This window comes from Crinia signifera, chromosome 8 (genome assembly GCF_055691185.1).
Source record: "Crinia signifera chromosome 8, ASM5569118v1, whole genome shotgun sequence".
NCBI lineage: Eukaryota > Metazoa > Chordata > Amphibia > Anura > Myobatrachidae > Crinia > Crinia signifera.
In genome coordinates, this window is record NC_139224.1 from 172,604,199 (window position 1) to 172,616,045 (window position 11,847).

Sequence of the window (11,847 nt, forward strand, 5' to 3'; positions counted from 1 at the left end):
CTGTAACGGAATCTGCTGCGCTATATAAGACCCTGTATCATAATCTGCTGCGTTATATAAGACACTGTAACGGAATCTGCTGCGCTATATAACACACTGTAACGGAATCTGCTGCGCTGTATAAGACACTGTAACGGAATCTGCTGCGCTGTATAAGACACTGTAACGGAATCTGCTGCGCTATATAACACACTGTAACGGAATCTGCTGCGCTATATAACACACTGTAACGGAATCTGCTGCGCTGTATAAGACCCTGTATCATAATCTGCTGCGGTATATAAGACACTGTAACGGAATGTGCTGCGCTATATAAGAGACTGTAACAGAATCTGCTGCGCTATATAAGACACATATAAGAGAGATTAACCCCACCCCCACAAATCCCCCAAACCCAATGATTATTGGCATAATTATTTATCTTTAGTAAAAAACTAAAATCCACCTTGAGAAGAGCAGGGTGGCAGCATAAACCAGAGAGACCCAACACCCCCCCCCCCCCCCCAAACCCCCAGACCCCATGATTATTCCCTTAATTCTTTATTTAAAAAAAACAAAACGAAAAAATCTACCTTGAGGAGCACAGACACTGTCATTCCTTTTAGTACATCTCCTTATTCCTGCTGCTCAGCGCTGCCCGGGAGCCGGCCCGAGCAGCAGCAGCTTGGTTAGGGACTGGAGTGAGACACGTGACGTGACCCCATCACGTCGCGGCCGGGACCAGGTGAGCTGCCGGGCAGACGGGGCAGGTGCTGGTCAGGGCAGCCACTGGCGCAGGCTGCCCTGCGTGTGTAGGGCAGCAGGAATCTCATTTGCGGAGGGGAGGCGGCGCCCTGCGCCCCAAATCCGCCCTCCCTACGCCTTTGGCAGGGGGCACAGTGCGGGACACGGGAGTCAAAGCTCCGGAGGTGGACTCCCGGCCGACGCATGTCCCAGGGGAGGCAGGGCAGCGCGCACAATTTTGTGTACATCAAATGTGCGCCGGGCCCGTCCGCCGCTGTCACTGTTGGGGGCGTGCCCCAACTGCGGAGAACCTGGGCTTCCTTCCGTCCCCCGAAGTCTCCCTTGCATTCGCGGCGCACACTGGCTGTATTAGCAGGGCGGGGGAGCCGGCGGCAGAGCTCCGACGCCAGGAGGTACGCCTCTGGGCATAGGTGTGTGGCGTGCAGGGTTCTGTTCTCTTATATATTTGGCTACGATTTTGCTGGCTGGCTGGGTGGTGTGTGACCCCGCCCAGCGTTACAGCCGCAGATGATTGACAGATGTAGCCAAATATATAAGAGATGACACATATAGCTGTGTGCTGGGAACAGAGGAGCACAGTCCACACCAGGGCTGGCCAAACTGGTCCACAGGTGTAGTCATTTTCATGTCACGTTTTCCAGACCAACTAGCTGGTGCACAGGTATAGTCAAGGATTCAGTATTAAATCCCGGTGGTCGGGATCCCGGCGTTCAAAATCCCGACGCTGGAATCCCGACCGCCGAAATCCCGACAAGGGGGGGACGTGGATCGCCGCCCCCCCCCTTGCGGGCTCGCTGCGCTCGCCATGCAATGGGCACGGTGCCTCGCTACGCTCGGCACACTCATTTTTTCTCCTTCCGAGGGTGTCGTGGACACCCACGGAGGGAGAAAGTGTCGGGATTTTGGCGGTCGGGATTCCGGCGTCGGGATTTTGAACGCCGGGATCCTGACCGCCGGGATTTACACTGCATCCCATAGTCAATACGGTCATGTCTCCCGGACCGCCTAGATGGTGCACAGGTGTAGTCATTACTGTCACATTTCTTATACCACCTAGCTGGTGCACAGGTGTAGTCATTAATAATTGTGCACAGGTGCAGTCATTAATGTCACGTCTCCCAGACCACCTAGCTGGTGCACAGGTATAGTCATTACTAACTGTCCTTTTTCCCAGACCCCCTAGCTGGTGCACAGGTGCAGTCATTACCTTAAATGACACCAGGAATGGCTAAGGGCGGTGGGTGGAGGATGTGTTCCTTTCTCCACCTAAGCTTCTCAAAATAGAAAGAATAAAATGTTAGACCCTTTTCTGTCCTTTGAGACCCCAACATATTTTATTTTCCACCTCAGTTCTCCTCCTAGTTCTAGGATGTCTACAAATCAGAGAACGAAATGACATTCATCTAATGGCTGGATCAATACATTCCCCTATTACACCTGGCTGCTGGCAGGGGCTTAGTACATAACATAGACTACTAGTTGGCTGAAATTGCTTTGTTATCGACTGAGGCAATGCCATCACCGCCCGCGTCTGTTCTACACCGCCTTCATCTCTGTATTAATCCTTGTTTAGAGTGCTACCTCATTAGGATTAGAACGCTATAACGGTTGTCAACCATAAGTATTAATTAGGAGAGAAGCGATTCCGTGTACTCACTGCCATGGAACTAAATAGATCTGTTCATACCAAGGGCGTCTCAAAGGTGTTGGAAGTAATGTGGTGAAGTCAGTGAACCGACGGATGGCAGAGATGGGAAAAGAGGAAAATTAAATAAATCCAACAATCTATCAGCAGACATTGAGGGCGCGGATTTATCGGGCGGAACGCAAATGTTATTTATATTATATATCTGGTATATACAGAATGCTGGGTGGTCGGCTGGTGAGGTCAGTTTGGCCAAAGGTTATTCATGCATCCTGTCATCCGGGTCCCCTTAACTATGTAGCATATAATAATGGGCTTAAATACCAAAAATTACTTTGCGCATGTGACATATAAATATATATATGTAAAATTAAATATTTAAAGTGACTAGAAAAATACCTTTATTGCTTCATACATTAGAAGATTATAATGCGGAAATTGGGGTGAGCCTCCTGATATTGAGTCGGTCTCCGGATCTGTACAGACCGCCCGAAGCGGTAGCATTGAGCGCAGATGTCCTGGAATTGTAGTAACCTTACATAAGATTTTTGGGATATTTATTGTAGTAATCTTTGGTATTTTTCATCATTACACGGCCACTGGGTGGTGCTGTTCTGTTGGTGTTTGTAGGGCCAAACAACGCGGGTAATTCAGGCCTGCTCGCTTTGCTGCATATATTTACTGGCTAGCGACAGGTAGATGCTGTCATACTGAACGCACGCCCCCCCCCCCCCCCCACCGACCGAATCCCTGTGACACAATGCGAGTGGTTGTGTATGGTTGCGCATCCCGTCGCATGCGGCCGCACAGAGATAAAACCTACGATGGTCGCTCACTCCCGAATCATTTTTCCTCTCTCACAGATAAAAGTAAGCCTGGATTTATTGTTATCCTGCACGGTGATGGACGAATTCCGGGCGGGCGCTGACGTCATGTGACATAAGCCACCCACCCTCAGCAGGCATGGGCACGGCCATGAAACGCAGGGTGGGCCGGCTGAACCACCTGTCACTCATACCCCAGCGAGTGTAAAATTCGCAGACGGTGCTCGTTGTGAGGGTTTGCATTCGGACCTGTACGAACATGTCTGATTGGGCCCCAACATGTCAGTTACAATTGGTTACCCAGATATATTATATACTTGGGCTGAGGGTAAAAGTCTGGCCAATATAAAGTTATGGCACCGGTTAGCCACCGGTCTTGTTTAGCTCGTCCAGCCTTGAAAGTGGTGGCTTTGGGTGCGGATTACCTCACAATGTCTAGGTGGACCTTCAATGGTTGACACCAAGAGGTCGACATGCCCTAGGTTGACACCAGGATGGGGAATATTTGTCTCATTTTGTGTGTTTAAATGGTAATTAAGCCATAAGTCGGCAATGACGACCATGGTTATCGCTTAAGGTGACACAAATTGGAAGAGTAAAAAAATGGGTGGAGATTCCCAAGTAACGAGCCTTGGTTCAAATCTATAAACCTTGATTGGAAAACCAGGGGGCGTATTCTATTAAATGCTCTTTTACGCCTGTTAAAGTTATAGATTGCTAAATGCACCAGCCAGTAATCTCGTTGCTGGGCCACCTTACTGGCCGATGTGGATGTTAGCCGGCATTGCTCCCGTTATTGCACATTTTTTGCAGGTTATAGTGTTTTAGCTTTTCTTCTAAAAACAATGGCCTTTAAAGTTGTATTTTGACGAATGCATTAGGACGGGAGAGAGACAGATGTTGCGCACATGTCCGCTGATTAGAATTTAGTTGTGGGATGTATTCCGTGCGGATAGACTGTAGCTCAGGCTTAATATTCCGCTGGATGCCTGACTGGCTGTATATTCATCACTCGCTCCAGATATTGATTCAGGATGTAAATTCTGAGGTTCCAGATTATGATTACAGCTCAATATTATTATACAGTTCGACAGCTCGGCTTCTGAAGGCGTGTACGGCGATATATCTTCTATACTGCGGACATTGGGTGGCTAGATGCTATTCTGGGGGGAAGGATACTGAGAGAACATCACATTGTTCTCTGTATCGTTTTCCCGGGGACCCAGTCTAGTACTAAGGAGTCTTAAGGACAGGAGAAAAGAGTGAAAATCAATTAATGACATTATAGAGGTAATTAAAGGCTGGTAAGCCAGCAAACAACTGCCCCCCTCCCCAAGAGGGCCTCAGCCTCCTGTCCCACCATGCATACCTCTGACCTCCTTCCTCATCCGCTTACCTCCCCATGAGTGCCTCTTCCTCCTACCACCCAATGTGCACCTATCATCTTCCCCCTATATGTACCTCTGCTCTGCCCCCCTCCCCATGTGTGCCTCATCCTTTCCATAAGTGCCTCTGCCTTGTACCACCCTATGTGCACCTTGCATCTCCCCCCATATGTACCTCTGCCTCCTGCATGATCAAGCATGTCTCTGCCCTCCCTCCCCATGAGTGCCTCTTCCTCTTACCTCCCCATGTTCACCTATCATCTCCCTTCCCTCATGAGTGCCTCCTCCTCTTACCTCCCCATGTTCACCTATCATCTCCCCCCCCATGAGTGCCTCCTCCTCTTACCTCCCCATGTTCACCTATCATCTCCCTCCCTAAATGAGTGCCTCCTCCTCTTCCCTCCCCGTGTTCACCTATCATCTCTCTTCGCCATGAGTGCCTCCTCATCTTCCCTCCCCATGTTCACCTATCACCTCCCTTCCCTCATGAGTGCCTCCTCCTCTTACCTCCCCATGTTCACCTATCACCTCCCTTCCCTCATGAGTGCCTCCTTCTCTTACCTCCCCATGTTCACCTATCATCTCCCTCCCTCATGAGTGCCTCCTCCTCTTACCTCCCCATGTTCACCTATCATCTCCCTCCCTCATGAGTGCCTCCTCCTCTTACCTCCCCATGTTCACCTATAATCTTCCTCCCTCATGAGTGCCTCTTCCTCTTACCTCCCCATGTTCACCTATAATCTCCCTCCCTCATGAGTGCCTCCTCCTCTTACCTCCCCATGTTCACCTATCATCTCCCTCCCTCATGAGTGCCTCCTCCTCTTACCTCCCCATGTTCACCTATAATCTTCCTCCCTCATGAGTGCCTCTTCCTCTTACCTCCCCATGTTCACCTATAATCTCCCTCCCTCATGAGTGCCTCCTCCTCTTACCTCCCCATGTTCACCTATCATCTCCCTCCCCCATGAGTGCCTTCTCCTCTTACCGCCCCATGTTCACCTATCATCTCCCTTCCCTCATGAGTGCCTCCTCCTCTTACCTCCCCATGTTCACCTATCATCTCCCTTCCCTCATGAGTGCCTCCTCCTCTTACCTCCCCATGTTCACCTATCATCTCCCTTCCCTCATTAGTGCCTCCTCTTCTTACCTCCCCATGTGTACCTATCATCTCCCTTCCCTCATGAGTGCCTCCTCCTCTTACCTCCCCATGTTCACCTATCATCTCCCTTCCCTCATTAGTGCCTCCTCTTCTTACCTCCCCATGTTCACCTATCATCTCCCTCCATCATGAGTGCCTCCTCCTACCTCCCCATGTTCACCTATCATCTCCCTCCCTAAATGAGTGCCTCCACCTCTTCCCTCCCCATGTTCACCTATCATCTCCCTCCCCCATGATTGCCTTCTCCTCTTCCCTCCCCATGTTAACCTATCATCTCTCTTCCCCATGAGTGCCTCCTCATCTTCCCTCCCCATGTTCACCTATCACCACCCTTCCCTCATGAGTGCCTCCTCCTCTTACCTCCCCATGTTCACCTATCATCTCCCTTCCCTCATGAGTGCCTCCTCCTCTTACCTCCCCATGTTCACCTATCATCTCCCTCCCTCATGAGTGCCTCCTCCTCTTACCTCCCCATGTTCACCTATCATCTCCCTCCCTCATGAGTGCCTCCTCCTCTTACCTCCCCATGTTCACCTATCATCTCCCTCCCCCATGATTGCCTTCTCCTCTTCCCTCCCCATGTTAACCTATCATCTCTCTTCCCCATGAGTGCCTCCTCCTCTTCCCTCCCCATGTTCACCTATCATCTCCCTTCCCTCATGAGTGCCTCCTCCTCTTACCTCCCCATGTTCACCTATCATCTCCCTCCCTCATGAGTGCCTCCTCCTCCATGTTCACCTATCATCTCCCTTCCCTCATGAATGCCTCTTCCTCTTACCTCCCCATGTTCACATATCATCTCCCTCCCCCATGAGTGCCTTCTCCTCTTCCCTCCCCATGTTAACCTATCATCTCCCTCCCCCATGAGTGCCTTCTCCTCTTCCCTCCCCATGTTAACCTATCATCTCCCTTCCCCCATGAGTGCCTCCTCATCTTACCTCCCCATGTTCACCTATCATCTCCCTCCCTCATGAGTGCCTCCTCCTCTTACTACCCATGTTCACCTTTTGTCTCCCCTCTTATTGAGTACCTCTGACCCTCCTTCAATGAGTGCCTGTGCCTCCTACCATCTACCCTTCCCAACGGAACCTGTGACCCCTGACCACGGCCCCCCTGCACCCATAAAGGCTTCTCTTGCGGCGTCAGCACATCCTGAGGAGCTCTTACCATTGTATTACCATTATGCTAAGATGGAAAGCTACTGTAGTTAGTAAATCCAAAAATGCTAGCCAAACTTGACAAGGCATGCTGGGATTAGTAGTTCCCAACCAGGTGGAAGGTCGCATGTTGAACGTTCCTGCTCTCTTCAGCACCAATTCTGTGTTCATTCTCTGAATGCGCTGATCTCCAGGGAGCCGGGTGTGCGTCTATTATAACCATTATAATTTGCTTTATGTCTATAATCGATCAATGAGCCATTGGCAAACCTTGTGCTAACGTTCGTTTCTTCCCTCCAGGGCCACCAATAACACATCAGTACCTTATCATTACTACGATCCTATGGGACCGGACGAATGTAGAACTTATATCTCTCATGAAAAAGGACGCCGAGGGAGTCACCGCTTTATTACAGAGAAGAGAGTTTTTGCCAAATGGGCGCGGACCTTTAATATCAACTTTTTTAATCCGGACTGGAAACCAGAGTCACATTATGGAAATCAATCTCTAGTAAAACCCCTGTTCTGAGGAGACGGACAAGACAGGAGGCAGCCATGTTGTGGACTAAACCGATATTCAGCCCACAGATTCCTTTGGAACTAGGACACTGCAGACAAAACTGGCGCTATTACTAATTCTCAAGGAAGTAGAGGCACCGAGGTTTAGGGGCAAACACAGTTGTTCTAGACCAGGCATTCCCAACCTCGGTCCTCAAAGGACATAACAGTGCTGGTTTTAGTGATATCGAGGCTTCAGCACAGGTGTTGAATTCATAATAGCTGAAATATTAATTAAGTCACCTGTGCTGAAGCATGGAGATCACTTAAACCTAAATAGTTAATGTGCCCTCATTGTACTACTGTATTTGCCTCTACCACCTCTGATGGGAGGCTATTCCACTTATCTACTACTCTTTCTGTGAAGTAATTCTTCCTCAAATTTCCCCTGAATCTTCTGTATACTGTATAACCAGAAGACAGAATTGAACATTCTAAGCACACGTTCTCCCGCCTCATTGTAAGACGCCTGTCTCTTCTTGCTGGCAGCTGCTCTCTAGTTCAGTGTTCTAATTAAGCACACACTCTTCTAGAGAAGCTTCTGACACTCGATCGTGCAGCAGTTCCATTCCATCCAGTGTGTACCCTCAATTAGCTCCAGTAACATTGTTGCAGTATTATTATATATTACTGCTGCTGTCAGGATTTCAGCTGTTGACCAGGCTGGGGTTTCTGTGCAAACGTACGTTTCGCCAATGGGTTGATAATCTGAATAGCAGTTTCGCCCACAAAGTGGCTGCCCCCTACTGTGAATATTTGATTGGACAACATTAAAAGCACTTTTCTGAAGTCTAAAGCACCCAATCAGACATCAGCATTGTTGGTGAATAATTGGATTGTGGAAGCACTATAACTTGAAACACCGTCAGTATCCAGCTTGAGAAAATATGGAATTGCACTTCGGATCAAGTAGTTTTATACAGTAGTACAAATTTTTTTAATACGGCACTTTCATAGAGATGCACAGTGGTTCTATTTCACTATATGAGGGGTGTTTTATTGGGTGTATGTACTGGCCTGACAGTACAGATTTCTTTTTAAGAATTGTTTTGGCTAATCTTCTCGATTTTACTGTTAATAAACATTGTTAAATTTCTCTTAATCATTTATGTGAAGTGTATTAAGCTCTTGAACTAGGGATCATTAATCACTTTGCTAGATGGGTCATTCTTATGCATGGACTAGGCGTATTATGGGCCTGATTGTTAGCAAAGCAAAAAAAGCACAAAACTGGACAAAACATGCTGCGCTGCAGGTGGGGGAGATGTAAAATGTGCAAAAAGAGTTAAAGTTGGGGGAGATATTTTGTTTCCGTGCAGGGTAAATACCGGTTGCTTTATTTAACACTGCAATTTAGATTTTAGCTTGAACATACCACCCAAATCTAATACCCCTTTCACACCAAAAATGCAGAGACCAACCCGGGAATTAATTTCCAGGGACATTCCCGGGTTGGGACTCATTCATACCCCTTTCACACTTGCAAAAATATCCCGGGTTTTTGCACATGAACGCGCATCAACCCAGGATTTAGCTCAGTGTGAAAGGGTCTTGAAAAAATATCCTGGGATTTCTACCCAGGTCCTGACCTTGGTAGATTCTGGAATCGCCCCGGGATGCAGTCAGTGTGAATGGTCCCGTACCCGGGATTGGGTACACGGGACTTTAAAAAAGCTGCTGATTGGAGCTTTCTTGGGCTCACAAATGCTGATGTCATCTTTCAGAGCCATGGAGTCCATTTCTAATGACATGCATATATATTTGCAGGGATTTCCCGGGATCAGTGTGAATGGGGCTGTCCTGGGTCGATCACAGGTCTCAGTGCAGTGTGAAAGGGTACATTCCCGGGAAGCATCCGGGAACACATTACTGGGTATGACCCGGCTCTGCGAGTGTGAAAGGGGTATATCTCTCTCTGCACCTGTTACATCTGCCCACCTGCATTACAGCATGGTTTTGCTTTGCTGAATCCTGCCCTATGTACGGTTACTCTTATATCTATAACAAAGTGGTATTCCATACAAAGTTTCTTGCCGCAGGCACCATTTGGGTCTCTGTACTTGTAGACTCGGTTGTAGGGTAGACAAAGCTAGTATTGTGAAATCAGCCCAAAGTAGTATTTGAACTTTATTGGACTTTTGGAACACAAAGACCCTATCAAATATTTCATACGTTACTTTTCCTAAATAGCCATAACAATATAATAAGATTACACTGTGGAGAAAATAATGGAGACTTTCCAAAAAAATAATGCAGCGTTAGCAGCAGTACAATGTGCTGTGACCCACAGCAACCCAAATTGTTCTGACAGAATATTATTGACAATTGAATCCTGATGCAGGAAAGCAGGGGTATAGAAGTTACTGCTGGGTGTGACAAAACATCGTAAAGATTTTTATTATGTATATTTTATGTATAAACCAGGTCTAATGTCACCAGAACGTGTCAGTTTTCTTCTAGTTGCATGAAACACAGGTGTGTATCATTGTAACATGGGAGCTTCCCCCATGACCAGAAAAGAATAACAACACAGTAATGCAAACTGTGATAGCATTTAATCTACGGACTCCTCCTTCCATAACATACATAATCCTGACTGATACTGGTACTGAAGTATTTAATTAAGCTTTGGAGGCTTCATCCTTGACATCAATACAAAGCAGCGGGCTCAGGCCTTAGAGCGGATCGATGTACAGATTAGATTTCACCTACAATCGGATGCAACATTTTTTCGCCAATGTGACCCATTTATTTTCTTGCTAATTATTTAACTGGTGTTTCTGTTTGTATTGTATTAGGGACATTTTGGAGAGCGGTGCAAAGTCAGTGTTGTCCACGGCAACCTGATGAATCTCTAATTTTTCTATATAAAATCATTATTTTCTTTTTATAAAAATGCATTTCTAATGGCCTGTGCATGCAAAAAGGTATGAACGCATCTGTATTCCGATCTATTTGTATTTTCCATCTGAAACTCTTTATACCAGGCATGGCCAAACTGTGGCCCTCCAGCTGTTGTGAAACTTCAAGTCCCATCATGCCTTGCCACAGTTTTGCTAGTAGGGAATGCTAAAACTATTGCAAGGCATGCTGGGATGTGTAGTTTCACAATCGCTGGAGGGCCACAGTTTGGACATGCCTGCTTTATACAGTCAGGGCATTAGCGAGCCTGGGTACTTTTCAGTAGGTGTGGCCTAATTGTGGAAGGCGTGGCCATGTACCCTTAGTATAAACTACAGCACACAGCAGCATGAGCTGAGTTGTCAGGTAATGAGGGCCCCACTATCAGACCTGGACTTGGGTAATTTGTCGTCCCCCCCCCTTTATGTAATCGTGAGTGCAAGCAGACAGATATCTTAACATTTGTTAACAGTCAATGAACGGTCCTGTAATATGTACCTGTTACGTCGATATTTTGTTATATTGTGTACTAATACGGAATGTGATATTTGTTACTAATATGGTCATACTGCGTCTATTCCGGTGTGTAAATATATGCAAACGAGTTACTGGTACTAATGATGTATTAATTCATCTTTTTTTTTTAGGACATCTATTATACAGTATGTCGGACTAATTCCTGACGGTGGTACAGCTGTCACCCTAATGCTTTCATTTACAACAGAACCTGTTGGCCCCAATACACTAACGCGATTTGGGCAGATTTCACCCGTTCCCGATGGTCAGTGTGACGTCCCCTCAGGTCCGATGGCCGGTCCCATGTACATCGGACGTGAGTCGGAGGACGGACCGGTATGCTGGTCTGTCCTCGGACCTCCTGGCGGTGAACAGGGGTCACATACAATCCTTCACATGTAAAAGGACCACTTGTGATGTATTGCATTCGACCCGGGCGGATCGCGGGTGGTGGGCTGGGTGCACAGTGCTACCAGGAATCACAGTAGTGTATGCCCAGCTTAAGGATTTACTGATTCACTTATATATGGAACCCACTCTTTTTAAGCCAAGGACCCTACCAGTATGTTTTTGGAGTGCAAGAAGAAACCCACCCCTGCCAGAACATACAAACTCCACACATATAAGGCATTAGTCAGGAACCTGTGACCCAAGTGCTGAAAGGCAGCAATGCTAACCACCACACCTACCATGCTACCTATGTCTATTACCCTGTAAGTTCTCAGGTTTTTGTTGGGTTATGCAGCTTACTAGTATCTGCAACAGATATTATATTATATCTAATAATAATAATAGTGTCACATATATTATTACATAATAGTATGGCACAAAGGGGACAGCGGGCCCAGAGCTTATAACACAGTGTGGTGCTAGGACCCCCGGCGCCACCTTCATCGGGATAATAGGTAAACATCATATAGCCAACATGCACAGGATCGACATGGCCACACATCAATAG

General features: G+C 47.3%; 1 protein-coding gene across 1 annotated transcript in view; it reads left to right on the top strand.

The window, feature by feature from the left end:
- The window catches only part of ST6GALNAC5 (ST6 N-acetylgalactosaminide alpha-2,6-sialyltransferase 5), a 79,607-nt gene extending 71,033 nt beyond the window's left edge, over positions 1–8,574 (top strand). The window contains exon 5 of the mRNA XM_083157787.1: positions 7,215–8,574. Coding sequence (XP_083013913.1) covers positions 7,215–7,443 — 229 coding nt within the window. The 3' untranslated portion in view covers positions 7,444–8,574. The remainder of the gene's footprint in view (positions 1–7,214) is intronic.
- Positions 8,575–11,847: the final 3,273 nt, after the last annotated feature.